The sequence below is a fragment of the Geotrypetes seraphini genome, chromosome 4 (assembly GCF_902459505.1).
Source record: "Geotrypetes seraphini chromosome 4, aGeoSer1.1, whole genome shotgun sequence".
Lineage (NCBI taxonomy): Eukaryota > Metazoa > Chordata > Amphibia > Gymnophiona > Dermophiidae > Geotrypetes > Geotrypetes seraphini.
Window position 1 is genome coordinate 233,270,732 of NC_047087.1, and position 21,789 is coordinate 233,292,520.

Below are 21,789 nucleotides of genomic sequence, written 5' to 3' on the forward strand. Positions count from 1 at the left end.
GAAATCCGACAACCCGCCGCCAGCTTCCGTCCCCTCCAGAGAGTTCTGGAACTCCTCAGAAGGGTCCAGGTCCTCCTCCAGACCGACCCGTTCCTCCGACCACAAATTCTCGTCCCACGACACCCGCGGACGCTTGGACAAGGGAGGCGGCGGAGGGGACGTCACGCCAGACGAAAGAGGCAAAGCCGCAGGGAGCGCGGAGGAAAACCCACCCCCCGAAACCCCCTGGGCGCAACCGGGACCCCCAGCCGCCTGAAAATAGGCTCTGCATAAAGAAAAGAAAAATTCAGGAGAAAAACCCCCCGAGGGTCCCAAGGGACTCCCTGCCACAGCAGGGGACCCAGCAGAACCTTGCCCCTGCATAGTCAAAACAGGGGGAAGGTCACCTGAGGTGGAAGACAAAATGGAGGGGCCAGACAGAGAAGATGGCGGTTTTCCCGCCAAAAAAGCTCCCTCCATAGCCTGAAGCGGCTGAGAAACCTGAATAGTCTCAGCCGCTAAAGCAGGCAAGCCGGCATCAGCTGTCAAAAAATCAGCTGAGAGGGAATCCTCTAAAACCCGACCGTCGGCGGTTTGGGGAATCCCTCCGTGGGCGGACGGAGAAGACCGGGCTTCCCCACCGTTCCCTGCCGACTCGCGAGGCACCATCGGCGGGGAGCTCTGGGCGCCTGCAGCCGCTGCCGACGGAGCTCCTCCACCGCACCGGCCTAAACACCGCTTGCACAGGCCGGCCGCGAGTGCCTCGCGTCTGGAGCACAATGAGCACTTTTTCCCTTTAGAAGTGCTCATTGCTCCATACGCGACCTAGCTGCAAAAAAGTGCCGGTTAGTTGAAAAAATACAGTAAAATACAGTTTTCTTAAAGGGATACAACCCTCCAGACCAGCACTACCTCAGGATTTTTTTTTTTTTTTTTTTTACAGAACAGACTCCACAGGCTCTCGAAGCAATATGCCTTGCTTGATTTAGGGGGCAAGGCTTACTGCTGAGGCTCCTCTAAAAAAATGTGGGGAGGTGGAGGAAGTGGGGGGAGGGACCCCGCTCGTGACCCGCCGGGTTTGACACCCCCGAGGTCGGACGAACCCCCAAACAGAGTCCGTCCAAGCTCCGTCCGGCTAAAAACAGGGACAATAAACCCCCTAAACAAATTCCAACAGCCCTACCAAGGGAGATGGGTACAGATCACTCAACACCTGCTGGAGACTGAAAGAAGACTGAGGGAAATAGAGAGGAGGGGCTAGGATATACTGTCCCAAAGTTTTGTTTTCAGTCTCCACCTGCTGGTCATGATTAGATATATACCCATTCGTAAAGTTAACCTCTACTGGTCTGGAGAGTGCTAAAGAAATAGAGATTCTCCAAGGTGAAGAGAACGAGAGGGCACGCTCTAAAGTTAATAGGGGATAGATTCCATACAAATGTAAGGAAGTTCTTCTTCACCCAGAGAGTAGTAGAAATCTGGAACACTCTTCCAGAGGCTGTTATAGGAGAAAGCACCCTCCAGGGATTCAAGAAAGGGTTAGATAAGTTCCTGCTGAACCAGAACGTATGCAGGTAAGGCTATACTCAAATAGGCCATGTGAGCGGACTGCTGGGCACGATGGACTACAGGCCTGACCCAGCAGCGGCAATTCTTATGTTCTTATGTAATAGATGGTCCCTGCTCAAAAGAGCTTACAATCTAATTAGGACAGACAGATAAAGATTAGGCAGTTTCTTGCAGAGAAAAAGATAGGTATCATACTGAGATTTAATCTCACAATCTCTGGGTGCAGAGGCAGCAGCTCTATCAATGAGCCACATCTTCCACCTAAGAGGTCCTTTTACTAAGGTGCACTAACAGATTTAGCACGCACAAACAAATTACATTATGCATCAGATTGAGTGTGGTTAGGGGAAGTTTGCAGGCGTTCTTTCAAGTTATGCACAAGTTTTTGACTTAGGTGCTAATGTACGCACAACTTAGGTGCAGGCATTTTCCAAGAAAATCTTGGCATAAATGGGTGCATCTAAGCGTTCTGATGCCAAGTGGTTCACAGGCAGTGCCAAGCATGATTCTATAAGTTGGCCTTAAAAGCGGCCACCAATCGTGTGTCTGGCAAAGGCAAGCGCCAGAAATGTTTAGGCCAGGGTTTTTCCACTGCCTACCTTTGACCTTTCCACATTTCCACTGCCTACCTTTGACATAAATCATGCCTCCAGAGGCGCCACTTCCGGCGTTAGCCATGCCTACAGTGGTGTTAGGCACCAGTAGGCATCTCTGGAGGTGCAATTCCATTACCATTTGTTTAGGCGCCAGCAGGCACTTTGAAATTTTAAATTATCGTTTTACATGGCATTTCCCTCTTAACTTAGGCGCCGGTAGGGTGCCTACCGACACCTAAGTTAAAGCACCGTTTATAGAATTGTCCCCTAAATGCTATAACGCACAACTACAGAAGGGGCGTGCACATGAGTAGATAAGGGGCATGTCTTGCAGCTGACACAAGTTATAGCATACTATCACTTACACGTGCAACTGTCAACTGTAGATATCACCCTTTTCACACAAGCCTAAAGTCAGGTGCACACATGAACATAAGAACATAAGCAGTGCCTCTGCTGGGTCAGACCAGAGGTCCATCATGCCCAGCAGTCTGCTCATGCGGCGGCCCATCAGGTCCAGAAACCTGTATGTAACCCTCTATCTATACCCTTCTATCCCCTTTTCCTTCAGAAAATTGTCCAAACCCTTCTTGAACTCCAATACCGTACCCTGTCCTATCATGCCCTCTGGAAGCGCATTCCAGGTGTCCACCTCCCGTTGCCTACTTATGCTTGATTCTTTACAGAATTAGAAACTTAGCACCCACATTTTCTGAGCTTAAATTTTGGCACATTTTCTTCAGTCTACCCCAATGAGTCTTCATTCACTGAAATTAGGCATTTATCCTACCATTTTCCTGCTTTTCTAGCTAGGGGAGAATAAAACATTGTTCAGAATCTAGTACAAGAGCTGGAGGGAACTGCTGCTTGGCAATGCCTAGAGCTCTCTCTCTCTTCAGTGCTCAAAATCCTGCAGGCCCACAGCCAGATTTGAGAACATAATTTTTTTTTCTGAATGTTGGCATTTAGGGCTCCTTTTACGAAGGGGCGCTAGCGTTTTTAGTGCACGCACAAGATTAGAGCGCACTAGCCGAAAAACTACCACCTGCTTAAAAGGAGGTGGTAGTAGCTAGCGCGTGTGGCATTTTAGTGTGCGCTAAGCGTGTGCTAAAACCGCTAGCGCACCTTTGTAAAAGGAGCCCTTAATCTTTGTGTCTGTCCCCCAATACCTTTATTATCATTTAAAATGGTGCAGTACAGATAAAGAATATTGCCAAGAGAAAGTCATTATCCATCCCCAGTAAATAGAAAAATGTCATGATGGCTGCGAGTACTTTCCAGATCTAAAGTTTTCAAGATTTTAAAAAGCAAAAGCATTAAAATCATCACACTTCCTAAAGTGGTACACTACAAGTTTAAATCCTAATACACAAGGAAGTCTGATATTTTTTTAGCAAGTTAACATGCTTTGGCTCACATTGACATCCATGTGAAACAAGTGTTAGAATAACCATGACAGTAAAACACACAATAGCTCCATGCAATAAGGAAGCAAAATTATAAAAAGCAAATGTTTGCTTAAAATGATGAAAGCTATAATTCTTCTGGGAATTTACCTTCCTGAAATCTCCATGTTCAATGGTGCTGCTATATTAGGAAAGTGCTTTGTTGTGATCAATGACTACAGGAAGATATAAAAAGCCTGGATGCCAGGAGCTAGTATTCACACGCACCTCGAACGTCTTTCTGGGAGCTTCTCCATGCACAGCCAGCTCCAAATGCAATTATATTATTGACAAAATTCTATCTAGTCTGAACTCGATTTATTATTTGATCTGGAGTAAGCTTTGAATACACAGATTATCAAGTGTTTGGGGAAGGGCTTTATGCTTCAGAGACCATTGCTGCAGCAGGCAGAGAAAATACAGGACTAGTAGAGAACAGACAAAACGGTAAGCTTTTGGTTTTATTAATACATATGAATGTGCTAATCAAAGATGTTAAAAATGGATTGATGGCTTAGAAAGAGAGTGGCAGAACTAGTGTTTTGGTTCCATCCTTTTGAATTCCATTTCAAGGGAAATATGGCTAAAATCCATCATGATTTGATTTTTTAAAAAGTAGTAAAAATCGGTGCTTAACTAGAGCACTTAAATGAATTATTCTGTCAAGTTTTGCTCATGCCTTTCTTGCTGGAATGAGCATTGGCTGTTTTAATAATTTATCAATTATGTATTTTTTATAGTATTTGGTTTTCTACCTCTGTTGTTCATTGCCTACCACCTATTTTTTAAGGATAGATGACTTAAAATATAACTGCATATAGAGATAAATAGCTCTAGAGACAGTAAATAGATAAGATTCAGATTTTAATCTTTAAGCTTGCTCTGTTTGGATCCTTTATGCATGCTGCCTTGTTTGATTAAAAAAATGTTGAGTAACAATTATTTTTCAATTACAGATTGACAGAAACCAACTAAAAATAATGAATCATGTTAAATGCTCAAATATATTAAACAATACTATAACTGCATATCCAAATAGGATGTATATAAATTGATCTCAGGACTATCAGAGGTAAAATTCTGAAGGCAGTGTCAGTGAGCATATAAATTCACCAAAAAAAATCATCAGTCCAATGTTCAATGCTGAATTTCTTGTTAAGATTATTTCATAGGATCGTTTCATCATGGATTCATGTTTCAGCCTAATAATTATACTGTATTACTAGGCTTAAGCATTGAACATTGGATTGATGAAGAATTTTTGGAGACTGCCTTGAGAATTTCACCTCTGATGGTCCTGAGATCAATTTATATGAATCCTATTTGGATACGCAGTTATTGTTTGATATATTTGAATGTTTTCTACATACTCATAAGTGAACTTTGAAGTAGTGTGCATTATTTTCTACCTTAGATAATGATAAATGTTACCACAGCTTCAAAGATAAGCACTTGCTGCCCATGTTTAGTATAATTTATTTCATTTAAATGTAGTGACAAACCTGATTAAACATTCACAGCTTGGTACAACATTAAAATAATAGAGCAATAAGACATACAAATCCCCCCCAAAATAAAATAAAAAAGAATGATTGTTACTGAGAGATAGGAAGGGAGGGGGTAGAAGAATGGGTTCTGTCAAATGCCTTAGAGCATAGCCTACCATGGAAAAGGAACACTCATATAGGCCCTGTGTTTTGTGGTTGTGATGGGATTTCTTAAAAATAAAAGATCTAGGGGGATTGATTACATTACACACAGTATTTAAAAAGCTGTAAAATTCTACACAGGTATTTTCTGTCCCTAGTGGACTCAGAATTTAAAGTTTTTGTACCTGGGTCAATGGAGGGTTAAGTGACTTGCCCAGGGTCACGAGGAGACTCAATGGAAATTGAACCCACTTCCCCAGGTTCTCAGTGAGTGTACACTTACTCGTGAAAGTACTGGTTTTCTGTACTTTTACACATATTAGTGATGCATAAATATGAGCGCCCAGTTACAGAATTGGCCTTTATATGTGGATTTTCAGTTAGGTATAGCACCACTGAATGTCCATGTGCAACTACAAGTATAACTCTCCCCCTCTTTTACAAAGGTGCGCTAAGCTTTTTAGCACACGCTAAATATTAGCGTGCACTAAACACGCGCTAAACGCTAATGAGTTCATATTATCCTATAGACGTGTTAGCGCATGCGTTGATTTAGCGCATGCTAAATCCATGCTAAAACACTTAGCACGCTTTTGTAAAAGAGGGCCTATATGTATAGCAAATCACCCCTATATATTCATTTAAAAACTGACCTGAACGTTAAACTATGGAAATTGTTGATGAAGATGAAGTGAAGGTGACTAACATATTAAAGTACAAAAGAGGGTAAATGAATGATGTTAATTTTAAAAGACTCCAATAAAACTTGAATGATTAAACTATTCCGTTCTTTTGGTTTCCTTTCCAGAAATGAGATCAAAGCTTCTAATGTCTGTAAGCTCTCTTCCTACCATCTGCGAATATGTAGAGGAAGCTACTGAAGACAGGACCCAGGAAAAGGAGGAGAAAAGTACCCAGACACGTTCACCTCAAGCTCTAGATGAATATGCAAAATCTATCCAGCAGCTAGCTCAACCGACTTCTCTATCTGACAGTGCCCTGTGCAGTCATTACAGTGTGCAAAACAGACCGCAAAGGAGGTTGAAACATAAACATATGTCTTCGCTACAAAACCAAGACAACAAGGCGCTGCCTTCAATTCATGGGGCTGCACTGCAAGACTTTAATATGCAGTTACCCTCTCAGCCATCTGAAACGGCTTTTCTGAACAGCAATGACCCGCTAAACTTGCTTTATGGACACAATGAGAAAAACACAAATAAAGAAAACGGTCCCTTGACGAGAATGCCTGCTCATTTTCACTACCCGCAATCAACGACCGCCACGTGCCACCCAGTTTCAGTGATGCAGCCGCAAAAACAGACTGAAATGGGGAAAAAAGGCTTAAAATGGGGAGTCAGATACAGTGATGCAAAAGCATGCAGAGGCACAGTTCAGAAACCCGAGCATTTTACTGAAGTGCTGGGGAAGAGAAGGGCTTCTCAGAGACTCCATAAAACCTACAGTTACAGCAGTAATAGTAGAGGTAGATTAAACAGGTCACAGAACCAACACCTGCCTGTTATTTATGAACTATAAGAGGAATGTAGATCTAAATCTTAATATATTTTTGTAATTGATATTTGCTGTAATTCTTTGATTTGGAATAATCATATCTGCTTTTTGCAGACTACTGAAATAAATGTCATAAATGAAAGAAACTCCTCTGTTGACTTTTTGTCTTAGAACATAAACGTTGCCATGGTAGAACAGATCAAAGGTTCATCAAGCCCAGTATCCTTTTTCCAACAGTAGCCAATCCAGGTCATAAGTATCTGACAAAATCCCAGAGTTTAATTATATACTGAGTGAAGAAATATTTCCAATTTATTTAAAATTTATCACTTAGTACCTTCATTGTGTGCCCCCTAGTCCTTGTATTTTTGGAAGAGTAAACAAGCAATTCATGTCTGCCATTTGCACTCCACTCAATATTTTATTGACTTCTATCATCATTAGTTTGTTGCAATGTGCAACTTGAAAAAATTGAAATAAAGAACAAACTATGCAAGCAATTTATTATTGAGTAGCAATACAGTACTCCCCTGAAATTTGTGGGGGCTCCGTTCCAGGAACACCCGCGAATGCGGTTTTGTGCCTGTCAAAATGCAGGAGAGGCAGGAGAGGACAGTTGGGTGCCGGTGGGTGCAGAAAATCATTCACGGTATGTTCCGATCACCTCTTCCTGTTACTAAAGTTAGGCTACACCAATCAGGAGCTGCGTGTCAAAGCAGCTTCTGATTGGTGTAGCCTGGCTTTAGTAACAGGAAGAGGCGGTCAGAGCATACCGCAAATTGATTTTCTGCACCTGCCGGCTTCAGTAACAGTTTCCTGATTTGGGTAAGAGCACCCCCCCCCCCCCGCTCTCCTGCCTCTCCTGCCTTTTGACAGGCGCAAAACCGCATTTGCGGTTTTATGAAATTTGTGGGGGATCCTGGAATGGAACCCGCACAAATTTCGGGGGAGTACTATATAAGAATAGCCATACTGAGTCAGATCAATGGTCCATCTAGACCAGGGGTCTCAAAGTCCCTCCTTGAGGGCCGCAATCCAGTCAGATTTTCAAGATTTCCCCAATGAATATGCATGAGATCTATGTGCATGCACTGCTTTCAATGCATATTCATTGGGGAAATCTTGAAAACCCGACTGGATTGCGGCCCTCAAGGAGGGACTTTGAGATCCCTGATCTAGACCAGCCTGCCTTTAGTACAGGAAGAGGGTGTCGGAGCATACCGCGATTCGCAAACCGCAAATTCACGGGGGAACACTGTATATTAATATATTGCTGAGCTCAATTGGAATCACTCCTATTGGGGCATCTACAGTTACCTATGTATTTCCTCATTATATTTCTTCTCTCCCATCCTCTTTACCACCAAGCAACCGCTGTAACAATCCATGGGAGCAGGCCAAAAGCTGCAACTTCAGAATCTAGTACACATACGCATTGCATTTTACCAGTAACCCACAGCCTTTCCACTGGGGCAGTGAACACTATCACAGTATCCTCGGCCAATTGACTCACTGAGCAGAAGAAGCTGGGTCAAAAATTGAAATCGGATTTCCAGATGGACAACATATTACACTGCTTCTGGATCACGATGCCAGTACAAAGTCATTGATTTTACTAGAAATAATATAAGTTGTTTTAATAAGCAAGACAATTTCCTTGGGTTCAGTGGATTGTGTCCCTGTTGGCAGTGGAAGTTATCAAGGTTTATGTACTTTGCATGGTTTTCTGTGTTATTTTAACTCACTTATGTAATTGAATTACTATTTGATAGCTTTGGTTTGAGAATCCATAACTTTTCAATTGCTCCATCAACAAACAAATACATGCTCACTGCTAATCTCATTTGTGACTATCGGATCACTATTCAAAGCCTTTATCCAAGTAATGGTTGCCATTATCTAGAAAAATGCCTTAGTTGAGCCTATCTGCAGATATTCAGTGGTACTGACTGCATAGTATCAGGGAGGTCTGGGTGTAGAGCCTGGACAGTTAGGAATTATCCAGATAGCAGTTCTGTTTAGTCCATTAAATAAACGAGTTATCCAGATAATGTTATGAAAGAAAAAAGTCTGTCCTAACTTTATCCAGATAGCAGTCTCAATATTGCCAGTATCTAGGTAACGCCACTGGTCCTTGAGGAATCCAGACATTCAGCAACAATCTGGACAATTCAGCAACAGAAGTCATTAAAAAAGAAAAAACACTGACCACTCCAGCTGAATATCAACCGGTGAGAATTTAGCAGGATTAATTCTCCAAATAGATATCTCTGACAGGTAGTCTTGGGGCCAATTCAAATCTTATTTATTGGGAAGTGTTATCCCTACTGAGGGAGTTTATATTTTAGACTTTTGCTGTTTAAACTAAACTAAACTAAACCTTAAGTTTATATACCACGTCATCTCCACGGAAGTGGAGCTCGACACGGTTTACAGGAATTATAAACAAAGAAAGGAACTACAATGGAAGGGAGAAGGGCTTGGTGAGCAGGAAGGGAAGAGGGGACTTAGAATAGTGGAGAGGGAGGGCGAAGTTACATTTTGGAGAAAAGCCAGGTTTTCAGATGTTTTCTGAAATGTTGGAGGGAGGTCGAACTCCGAAGATGGGACGTGAAGCTGTTCCACAGGTCGGTGATCCTGAAGAGGAGGGATGCACCAAGTTTTCCTGAATGGGAGATGCCGATTAGAGAAGGGAAGGATAGTTTGAATTTCTGAGTGGATATGGTGGAGTGAGTACTCGAGAGCTAAGATAGTGGGAAGAGGGGAGGAAGGATGCCGTGAAGAGATTTGAAGGTAAGACAGGCGCATTTGTAGCGAACCCTGAGGAAGACTGGGAGCCAGTGAAGCTTAGACAGAAGCGGGGAGATGTGATCGAATTTGCCTTTTGCGAAGATTAGTTTAGCTGCGGTGTTCTGAATCCGCTGAAGTCTGAGAAGACTTTTCTTTGTTAGGCTTAGATAGATGGAGTTGCAGTAATCGAGTCTGGATAGAATGATGGATTGGACAAGGACAGCGAAATGTTGTTGGTGGAAGCAGGATCTGACTTTTCTTAGCATATAAAGATTGAAAAAGCATTTTTTTACTAGGGAGTTGATGTGGTCGTTAAAGGACAATGTAGAGTCAATGATGATTCCCAGAACTTTGCTAGAGTGCTCAAGCTGCAGATTGGTGCCAGAGGAAAGTGGGATGTGGGAGGGTAGCAGATCCAATTTCGGGCCAAGCCACAGTAGCTTTGTTTTGGTCTCGTTTAGTTTCATTTGAACGGTGAGGGCCCATGATTGGAGATTTGTTATACAGGATGAGATGTTATCAGAGAGGTTGGTGAGGTTAGAGTCGATCTCAATAAGGACGAGGATGTCGTCGGCGTAGGTGTAAAGTGTCTCCGAGGTGGAAAGTTGGAGGAGTTTTAGGGAGGACATATAAACATTGAAAAGAATCGGGGATAGAGGTGAGCCCTGAGGGACTCCGCAGATCGGATTCCAGGGGGAGGATGAGGTACCCTTCATGTTAACGAGATAGGAGCGGGAACGTAAGAATTTTGAGAACCAATCTAAGACCGTGGAATTTATGCCAATTTCAGAAAGTTGGAGGATTAGTATGTCATGGTGGACAATGTCGAAAGCTGCAGAGAGGTCGAATTGAAGAAGGACAGCAAACTTGTTACAGGAGTGAAGTTGTTGGACTTTTGAAATCAAAGAGGCTAGAAGGGATTCAGTGCTGTAGTTGGGTCTGAATCCATGTTGGTAGGGTAGGAGAATGGAGAATCTCTCGAGATAGGATGAGAGTTGGGTGGCTATGATGGACTCCAGCATTTTGGTCAGGAGAGGGATGTTAGCTATTGGGCGGTAGCTGGAAGGAGTGGAGGGGTCAAGGTCAGCTTTTTTCAAAAGAGGGGATAAGGAAATGTGTCCCATTTCTGTAGAAAACAGGCCTGAGAGCAGGGCGGAGTTTAAGATTTTGGTGAGAGATGAGATGGCCTGTGCTGGAATGTTCTCATATAGGTAGGAGGGGAAAGGATCCAAGGAGCATTTGCAGGCTTTTAACTTGAGGCAGAGTTTAGAGACCTGGGAGTCGGAAACAGGCTCGAAGGCGGTCCAGGATCTATCGGCTGGGATATGGTTCGCCTCGGTTAAATTGGGGTTGAAGGTAGTGGGCACCAGAGAGTTGTAATCGGGTGTTAGGGGGAAGGAGCTTCGTAAGGTGGTCACTTTCTCGTTGAAGAATTTTGCTAGATCGTTCGCGGATGGAGAAGAGGGGAGAGGGGAGGAATCGTATTTAGAGGATATGGAACGCCAAATGTTGAACAGAGTGCTGCTTTGGTTGTTGGAGCTGGAGATTTTGTTGCCATAGTAGTTCTTCCTTGATTTTTTTAATTCGGTGTTGTAGAACTTAATGGAAGCCCTCCAGGACTGTTTGTCCGTGGGGGATTTGGATTTTTTCCATTTTCGTTCCAGTGTTCGACATTGCTGCTTTAGTTGTCTGTGGTAGGGAAGGTACCAGGGGGCCTTGCGGGAGTAGGAGACAGTTTTTGTGGATAGTGGCGCAAGGGAGTGGTAGGTGGTCTGTTATGTGTGTAATGCACAAACTAAAATATAATTTCACCTATCTCTTACACTTAAAGAAGTCTATTAATCTAACAACTTTGCATTAAACTTTTTTCAGAATATGAAACAGGCCATTTTTTTTGCATTTAATAACTTTGCATAGCATTATATATTAAATAATATTGCATAGTGTAATATATGTGTTAACAAATTATACAAGGACGCACAACATATAATATGTTCATATAATGAGTCAAAATGTTGTGTGATTGTGGCACCGAGGTACCCCTCCTCTTCAAACCCAGCATGAACTCAAAAAGAGGGAGAAAAAGCCTCAGTGGTATGACAAGACCATTGAAGGGAACGTATGGATGCCTCCCAATAGGGACATTGCTATTAGATCACGCAACCAAACCACATTGGTTGGACAAATCCCATACTACAGATGACATCCAATTAAAGAAGGGTGGGAGGGTAGCTATTATGAAAGGAGATTGAACTTTAGTGAGCAACGCTGGATATTTACCCTTAATATGGTAATTCCTTTTAGATTGAATTTGGAAATAGAGTGGATGACACTGGTGTAAGCTTTTCCTGTTTCTGTTGATGTCATCTGTGATGTATTTGATGACTCATCTTATTTAAAGGATTAAAAATAATGCCGCAGCCATCTTTTGACTAAAGACTCTCAGTCGGGATGCAGCGGAGTAAATTCAAAGGTGTAATTTATTTTACTAATGTGTTTATGAATCTTTTAGCTAGGAAAAGATCTTCACCACCTTGTTTTTATTACAGGGGACTCATTCTTGAAAAAGCCTTTGGGTGAAACATGTCAAGCTGACACCCAACATCTAAGAAAAACTGCTATTATGCTTATTAGGCAGGGCCAAAGTACTGCTGAAACTAAGTACAAAGTTATTTTCTTTCTTTTTTAAAGTATTAAGATATATTTAAAATTAGCACAGAATGCACATATAATGAGCATGGAGCACTTGGAAAATAAAAATAAGTCTGATAAAGATAAATATGCCAATTGAGTGACAGCCTAAAACTATTTGGCTGGTGGTTGGCACTCTGAAGACTTTTAAAAAATTGTTTAAATATATTGAGTATATTAACTACACTATAGTTGCTGTCTTTAATATAGAGTTTTGACAGTGTGACAGCAAAAACGTTTTTAGGCTTGATTTCAACACTAGGTTGGAAGAATGGCATAACATTGCTTATTGAGGTTAAGTGGAATAGGAAATACCAAGGCTGTCTCTTCTGCATTTGAAAAGTGGGTGGGGTGGGGGTGGGAACAGCAGCAAAAAACACATACAGGATGCAAAATATTTTGCTAATTGTTTTTGGAAATGATAGGACAAAGGGAAAACATGCTAGAGGACATGAGGCAGCAAGAAGGTAAACTTAAAACCAACATCAGGAAATACTTTTTCAAGGAAAGGATAGTGAATGCCTGGAATGTTCGCCTGGTAGGGTGGACAAAAACTGATGAGATTCAAAAAGATATGGGACAGACACGGGGGATCCCTATATGGCCAAAGGATAGAATCAAAGGAGAACTAAATGGCTTTCACACTTCAAAAGGCCATAGAGGGGTTTAAGCGGTACAGTGGCAGGTACAAACCCCTATATATAGGCATAGAGGAGGCAATCTTCATGTTCTGCGCAGAGCAGGAGGTATGACTCTTGTCACCTTACTAGGCAGATTAAGATGGACCATGCTGGTCTTCATCTGTGGAGTGAATGTCAGGACAGTCTGTGTTTGTAATTGGGAAGGAGCCACCAGTTATGTGGGCACTGGCTATATTTATTTATTTATTTTTAGTATTTATATATCACTTATAGACAAAAAGGTTTATTTTCAGGCACTCAAACATTTTCCCCTACCTGTCCTGGTGGGCTCACACTCTTATCTAATGTACCTGAGGCAATGGGAGATTAAGTGACTTGCCCAGGGTCAGAAGGAGCAGCATGGGATTGTCACAGATAAGTGAGAAGCTAAGACTTCACAAAAGATAATTCTTTGCCTAGCTATGTGGGTGTCAACATTCACATAACTTCCAGGTTGGCAGCCGACCCAGGTATTCAATGCGAATGCCTGGGCATGGCCTACCATTGAATTTCTGGGTTTACAGAGCAAGCTAAAGCATAGCTGGTTAAGGGGTCCTTTTACTAAGGCACGCTAGGAGGTAAGTGCAATATTCAGCGCTTACCATATACTGTATCCAAATATTTATTTACTTTACTTCTTCCATTTGTGCGTCGCACATACCTATACAAGCTCTAGGCGACATTGCAGAGGAAGGGGTTAGAAGACGGTAGGGAGGACTATGGAGGGCAGGAAGGAGTGGAGAGGACAGAAGTATGTAGAATATTTCATAGATAGAAGCACCATCTATGTAAATGATATCTAAATGAATTAAAGGAATATGTAAAAAGGAATAGAAGGGAGGAACTGTTAAACAATAGAATTCAGAATAAAATAAAAACAATAGGGGTAAAAACAATGGAATAAAATTTAAAATAATTCATAAACTGGAAGAAAAAATTGAAAACCAAAATGAAATAAGTCTGGCAGAAGTCCAATTTCCTGAAGCACCTCTGTTGCCTCAGCATATTTTAAATAATCCCAACAGCAAAAGTACAGACGGGACAGATATCAGCTCGGGCTTTCCAGCTGCTGCAGCCCCGACTCATCACTTCCAGGCAGAAGATGCACAGAGATAGAACAATCCAGCACTGGGCAGCACTGCTCTCCGTGGGTGGCAGATGCTCATGGGCAGCTCCCGAAGACTTCAGCACTCTGCCTCCATCGGACATCCAGGAGGAGGAGTCCACGGCACAGTTCCATTCCACGGATCCAGAGACACCACCAGCTCCTCTCCAATGAGAGAGCAGACGCCGCCCCATCCTAGGCAACCACCAGCAGCAATCCACTATGCCTCCACTGGCCCTGCCTCCAGCAACGATCTCCCCGCAGCAATCTCCAGTCGCCATACGCAGGTAGGAAGGGCCTATGTTGAAAATGAACCATTCCAAGCCTTTAGGTTAGTAGACAGTTATGCTGTGATTCTATAACTGTCAAACTCCTCCTATCCAAGATGTTTTCTGACTCGCCCAAGTGAAAATTAAAAGAAAAAAGTACAGAACCCTGTAAAACTATGAATAAGATAGATGAAAGGAACAAAATAAAGTAGAAACCAACAAAATAAAACTAAATAGAACCAAAAACTTAAAAATAGAAGAGAGAGACACTGAAGCCCAGTTCTTACTCAGACAACATTCTAGAACCTAAATATAAACTGAAGAAACCCTTCCCCCCAAAAAAAAAGGGGGAAAATATTGACTCAACTATCATGGAAGTCTCATGAGGTTACTGTGGGAATTTGCATAGGAGGATCGCTCTTGCCCTGGCTCACCACTGGACCAGCAGAGCTTAAGGTAGGCCTGAGGAGAGGCCTGCAATGGGTCTGAGAGGGGTAGGACTTGAATATACTTTGGAAGTGTAAAACACAAAAAGGTGGTTTACAAGTCCCATCCCCTTTCCCCCTAAGCCTTTCTTGTATGTCCTCATGAAAGCCTGTTTCCCTTAAGGGAGAAACGATGAATAACAGGGTTCAGTCCAGAATTATAAGCATCATGTAGAGTTGATGGAAAACTATGTAACACTGGAGCACAGCATTCTGATAACATTCTTCCCAAGATGTCTAGAATCTAAGAATCACATTCAGGGGACCACCAAAGTATGAATACTTCACTTCCTGTCTCTTTTCAAGGCAAGTATCACACTTTGGTTCCATAGCTGGGGCTTGTGGAATCCTTCAGTGTCCAGAACAGGAGAAGCCCATGGCCGATGGTAGCCAGCGTTTCACTCCACTTCATCAGAGCCAATGGACAGAAAACAGAGGATAGGGCTGAGTGGCCATTTTTCTCAATGGAGGAGGGTGAACAGTGGCGTACCATAGGTTTTCTGTCCAATAACCAATTCCTAATCCACAATAGCACATAGAGGAACTGTGCGTACACTGTTTTATTATTTCTATTTTACTTGCAGAGTTTAAAGTCCATACATTCACACTATTAAAGATTTTTGTCTTTCTAGAGGTACTTTGGAAGATTCTGCTTGGCTCTGAGCACACTCATATGACCTATTTGTATGACTGCTCGTCTTTAGAGAAACGGAGAAACAGGGTACGTATAAAGACAAGATAGCAAGGACTATATAAAAGGCAGGCAAAGTAGATTAAAAACAGGGAGAAAGGAGAAGAGGGGAAGGATGAAGAAAAATGAGATGAAATGTGCAACATACTGTAAAATGCCATGATTCTCCCCTTAAAACAGGGATCTCAAAGTCCATCCTTGAGGGCCACAATCCAGTCGGGTTTTCAGGATTTCCCCAATGAATATGCATTGAAAGCAGTACATGCAAATAGATCTCATGCATATTCATTGGGGAAATCCTGAAAACCCAACTGAATTGCGGCCCTCAAGGAGGGACTTTGAGACCCCTGCCTTAAAACAAACAAATTTTATCCGATAACAGCAATATCCTATGTAGAAGGCATCTACTGTCAGTTAAATTCCCTAAGTGAAAAGCTCAGCCTTTCAGCTCCTCAGACTAAGCATTATTCCTCTAAATAAATATCATCACAGAATCCATGAGTGGTCCTGCAAGAACTTTCCTTTACTGGACTTGCTTGGGGCTTTTTTGGTGAGGCATGCTGTTGTGTTACATTAACAAATTAAAATATAAACCTTAAAACAAACAAATAGTAGCCTACCAACATTCCATCTTCTATCCTACTCCTCCCACAACCCATTAAACAACATTCTTTTGTTCCTTCATCCATCCAACAGCCTTCTCATGAACCCGTGTTTTAAAGTTTCTTTTTAAATGTTAAATAGCATTTCTCCCAGTGCAATGCCAATGTCAATGAGTTCCACAACTTGTGGTCCATCACCATAAAATTTTTTGAACGCCCAGATTGCAGTCTCACATTACCAGACACTGGGAGTAAAGCCTGTTGTGATGAATACAACCTATTAGAAGGTTCATACATAAGTAATAAATCTAGCAAATACAAGAGACCTTCTAAACATGCTAGCCTATGGCCTGGCTGCCCTAAGTAGGCCCGCTCTTACTACTGGGAGCTAAGCAGGCTTGGGCCTGTCTAGTACCTGGATGGGAGACCACCTGGGAATACCAGAGGCAGGGGGCCCTATGTTGGGCTGCAGTAACCTAGTGGAGCTGCACATTGCACAGAAGAAGGCAATGGCAAACCACTCCTGTACTCTGTCATGAAACATCATAGGGTGGATTCCTCACTGTGCATGTTGCCATGAGTCAGTGGCTGACTCAGTGGCATAATCCATCCACCTAGATATACAATTCACTGTGAAAGAATGATCCAGTCTTCCTTTCAAAGAAAATACTAAACAAAATTCTTACCTCTCTGGGTCTGAGATGGAAACTTTTCCCCTCATGGTAACAGTTATATGTTTTTAAGAGAGACAATAGCTCAGACCTAGAAACAAAAATGCAGGCATTGATCTTTCCATCTTATCATATCCTATATACATCTTAGAAAATAAGAGGCTTCACTTGCAAATGATTTTTTTCATATTCTGACTCAGCTGATCTAAAGTTACATGGAAAGACAAAAACTGACCAAACAGGATTGGACCTTTTGAAAATCTGATGTCAATAGAAGTGGAATGATCTCAACTAGAGAGTTAGCTCATAAACCAGCCACAAAACTGCTTTTAAAATAAATGCACCACATTTATAAGAACATAAGAATAGCCATACTAGGTCAGACAAATGGTCCATCTAGCCCAATATCCTGTTTTGACAGTGGTTAATCTAAGTACCTGGCAAAATCCCAAATAGTAGCAATTCATTTTTTTTAAAAAAAGCAAATGCACACCAGAAAGTATTGAATACATCTTTACAAAGATAATCTGGTTGATATTCAAAGCAATTTAACTGGTCATAAACTGAATGGTTAAATAGCTTGTTCAGGGCTAGCTACTACATTTCAGCAGCACTTAATCAGTTGGTGCCGCTGAAAATAACCAGTTAGGCCCAGATTCTCTATATGGTGCTGATATTGGTAGCTGCTTTTTTGCTGATTGCATGTCAATCATGCAATGGCGCCGTATACAGAACCACACCTCCTGGAAAGATAGGCACCGGAAATGTAGGCCAGGGTTTTCCAGGCCTACATTTCCAGCACCTATCTTTGCTATGGATCGTGCCTACGTAGACACTTTAGGTCGCCTAATGCCACTTTCGGCATTAGCCACATCCACAGTGGCATTTGGCGGCCTAAAGCGCCTACAGAGGCGTGATTCTGGCGCAGATTTTTTAGGCACCTGTAGGTGCTTTAACTTTAATATTTTCATTGTTTTAAAAGGCATTTCTTAATTAACTTAGACCAGGGGTCTCCAAAGTCCCTCCTCGAGGGCCGAATCCAGTCAGGTTTTCGGGATTTCCCCAATGAATATGCATGAGATCTATGTGCGTGTACTGCTTTCAATGCATATTCATGGGGAAATCCCAAACCTGACTTAGACGCTAGTAGGGCACTGTTTGTAGAATTTCCCCCCTTAGCACCTAACTAAAACCCAGTTTTTCTGGGAGCATTACAGGAGTGGAGTCAATACTTGGCTGGTTAAGTGCCAATATTCAGCCCTTAACTGGCCATGGCAACTGCATAAAGCACAGTTACTTACCGTAACAGGTGTTATCCAGGGACAGCAGGCAAATATTCTTGACTGATGGGTGACGGCACCGACGGAGCCCCGGTACGGACAATTTTAGAGTGGTTGCACTCTAAGAACTTGGAAAGTTCTAGTAGGCCGCACCGCGCACGCGCGAGTGCCTTCCCGCCCGACAGAGGCGTGCGGTCCCCAGTTAGGATAAGCCAGCTAAGAAGCCAACCCGGGGAGGTGGGTGGGACACAAGAATATCTGCCTGCTGTCCCTGGATAACACCTGTTACGGTAAGTAACTGTGCTTTATCCCAGGACAAGCAGGCAGCATATTCTTGACTGATGGGTGACCTCCAAGCTAACAAAAAGAGGGATGGAGGGAAGGTTGGCCATTAGGAAAACAAATTTTGCAAAACAGATTGGCCGAAGTGTCCATCCCGTCTGGAGAAAGCATCCAGACAATAGTGAGATGTAAAAGTATGAACTGAGGACCAAGTAGCAGCCTTGCAGATTTCCTCAATAGGAGTGGAACGGAGGAAAGCTACAGATGCTGCCATAGCTCGAACTCTATGGGCCGTGACAGAACCTTCCAGTGTCAGTCCGGTCTGAGCATAACAGAATGAAATGCACGCTGCTAGCCAATTAGACAACGTACGTTTAGAAACAGGACGTCCCAATTTATTCGGCTCAAAGGACAGAAAGAGTTGGGGAGCTGATCTGTGGGGCTTAGTACGCTCTAAATAGTAAGCTAGAGCCCTCTTACAGTCCAAAGTATGTAGAGCCTGTTCTCCAGAATGAGAGTGAGGTTTCGGAAAGAAGACAGGCAGAACAATGGATTGGTTGAGATGGAATTCAGAGACAACCTTCGGGAAAAACTTTGGATGTGTACGCAGAACCACCTTGTCATGATGAAAGACCGTAATAGGTGGATCTGCAACTAGTGCATGTAGCTCACTGACCCTCCTGGCAGAGGTAAGAGCAATAAGGAAAAGTACTTTCCAAGTGAGAAACTTGAAAGGAGTGGTAGCCAAAGGTTCAAATGGAGGCTTCATTAAGGCGGAAAGAACCACATTGAGATCCCAGATTACAGGAGGGGCTTTAAGAGGTGGTTTCACATTGAAAAGACCCCGCATGAATCTGGATACCAAGGGATGAGCCGAGAGAAGTTTTCCATGAACCGGCTCATGAAAAGCAGCAATAGCACTAAGGTGGACTCTGATGGAAGTAGACTTAAGGCCAGAGTCAGACAAAGAAAGTAGATAATCCAACAAGGTCTCCACAGCAAGGGAAGTGGGATCATGTTGATGAAGAAGACACCAGGAAGAAAATCGTGTCCACTTCTGATGGTAACATTGCAGAGTGGCCGGTTTCCTGGAGGCATCCAGAATGGAACGAACGGGCTGAGACAAAGAAGTATTATGAGAAGTCAGCCCGAGAGAAACCAAGCTGTCAGGTGCAGAGACGGAAGGTTGGGATGCAGAAGTGTCTCCTGATGTTGCGTAAGCAGAGAAGGAAACAGCGGAAGAAGAAAAGGCTCCCTGGCACTGAGTTGAAGTAGAAGGGAGAACCAATGTTGCCTGGGCCACCGTGGAGCAATCAGAATCATGGTGGCTCTTTCCCTCTTGAGCTTGAACAAGGTTCGCAACATGAGAGGCAGAGGAGGGAAAGCGTACAGGAACAGATTGGACCTATCGAGGAGAAATGCATCCGCTGCCAGACGGTGAGGAGAGTAGAGTCTGGAGCAGAATAGGGGCAGCTGGTGATTGTGAGGAGCTGCAAAGAGGTCTATCTGAGGAGTGCCCCACTGAGCGAAGATGGACTGTAGAGTTAAAGGATCGAGTGTCCACTCGTGAGGCTGAAGAATTCTGCTGAGCTTGTCTGCTAAAGAATTCTGTTCTCTCTGAATGTAGATAGCTTTCAGAAAAAGTTGGTGATCTGTGGCCCAAGCTCAAATCTTCTGGGCTTCCTGGCACAAGAGGCGAGAGCCTGTCCCCCCCTGCTTGTTGATGTAGTACATCGCAACTTGATTGTCTGTGCACAGCAGGAGGACTTGAGGAAAGAGAAGATGTTGGAAGGCCTTGAGGGCATAAAACATCGCTCTGAGTTCCAGGAAATTGATGTGATGCTTCATTTCCTGGGCTGTCCAAAGTCATTGAGTTTGGAATTCGTTCAAATGAGCTCCCCAGGCATAAGGGGAGGCGTCGGTGGTGATGACAAGTTGATGAGGAGGTAGATGGAACAGAAGACCTCTGGAGAGATTTGAGGATATCAACCACCATTGTAGAGACTGACGAAGAGACGATGTCACAGATATGTGTCGTGAGCAGGGATCCGTCGCTTGGGACCACTGGGTAGCTAGGGTCCATTGAGGAGTGCGCAGGTGAAGACGTGCGAAGGGTGTGACATGAACTGTGGAGGCCATGTGACCCAAGAGTATCATCATTTGCTTGGCAGAGATGGAACGTTGTGGAAGCACCTGCTGACATAGAGACTGAAGAGTTTGAAGACGGTTGGACGGCAGGAACGCTCTCATGAGGATTGTGTCTAACACCGCTCCAATGAATTGAAGTCTCTGAGTGGGGATGAGATGAGATTTGGGTAGATTGATCTCGAACCCCAGAAGTTGGAGAAACAGGATGGTCTGGTTGGTGGCCAGGAGTACTGTCTGAGATGAATTGGCCTTTATCAACCAATCGTCCAGGTAAGGAAAGACCTGAAGGTGGTGAGAGCGTAAAAAGGCCGCCACCACAATCAGACATTTGGTGAACACTCTTGGAGAGGAGGCAAGGCCGAAGGGCAGCACCTTGTATTGGTAATGACAGTGATTGATCATGAAACGGAGGTACTGTCTGGAGGTCAGATTGACCGGTATGTGAGTGTATGCCTCTTTGAGATCGAGGGAGCATAGCCAGTTGTCTTGATTGAGAAGAGGGTAGAGAGTGGCTAAAGAAAGCATCTTGAATTTTTCTTTGACTAAGCATTTGTTGAGATCGCGAAGATCTAGAATTGGTCTGAGATCTCCTGTTTTTTGGGGACTAAAAAGTAACGGGAGTAGAATCCCTGTCCCTTTTGATCTAGAGGAACTTCCTCTATGGCGTTCAAAAGGAGGAGGGATTGAACCTCCTGGAGAAGGAGGGAAGACTGAGGAGTGTTCAAAGCAGACTCTCTTGGTAGACTTTGGGCAGGCAGGGTCTGAAAGTTGAGAGAGTAGCCGTGGCGGATGATGTTGAGGACCCATTGGTCCAAAGTGATAACTTCCCACCGGCTGAGGAAAAAAGTGAGATGGCCACCTATAGGTTGAGGTAGGTGGGTAGATGTTTGGACGCTGGCTATGCCCTGGAGAATCAAGTCAAAAGGGCTGCGTAGATTTTTGCTGTGGAGGTGGCTTCACAGGTTGCTGTTGCTGTGGCCTAGGAGTCTGTCGTTGTTGCTGACGTTGACGCCTAGGTTGCTGGGGAGCTGATGGCAATGGACGAGCCACATAACAGCGTTGATAGGCCGACTGCTGTCTGAAAGGTCGTGCCGGTGGAGCTTTCTTTTTCGTTTTGAGCAGAGTGTCCCAGCGAGTCTCATGGGCGGAGAGCTTTTGGGTGGTCGAGTCCATGGATTCCCCAAAGAGCTCATCCCCCAGGCATGGGGCATTAGCCAACCGATCTTGATGGTTGACATCAAGCTCGGATACTCTAAGCCAGGCAAGGCGGCGCATGGCCACAGACATGGCCGTGGCTCTAGTGGTAAGCTCAAACGTGTCATAAATTGATCTTACCATAAAT

General features: G+C 43.5%; 2 protein-coding genes across 5 annotated transcripts in view; one reads left to right on the forward strand and one right to left on the reverse strand.

Annotated features, from left to right (window-relative positions):
* The window catches only part of RASSF4 (Ras association domain family member 4), a 276,069-nt gene that overhangs the window by 88,972 nt on the left and 165,308 nt on the right, over positions 1-21,789 (reverse strand). For all 4 annotated transcript variants that reach the window (XM_033943461.1, XM_033943459.1, XM_033943460.1 and 1 more), the window contains exon 3: positions 16,753-16,828. In XM_033943461.1, coding sequence (XP_033799352.1) covers positions 16,753-16,828 — 76 coding nt within the window. The remainder of the gene's footprint in view (positions 1-16,752; positions 16,829-21,789) is intronic.
* Positions 3,820-6,889, forward strand: DEPP1 (DEPP1 autophagy regulator). Its single transcript, XM_033943466.1, has 2 exons — positions 3,820-4,036; positions 6,047-6,889. The coding sequence occupies exon 2, from the start codon at positions 6,049-6,051 to the stop codon at positions 6,775-6,777; it is 729 nt and encodes a 242-aa protein (XP_033799357.1). The 5' UTR covers positions 3,820-4,036; positions 6,047-6,048; the 3' UTR covers positions 6,778-6,889.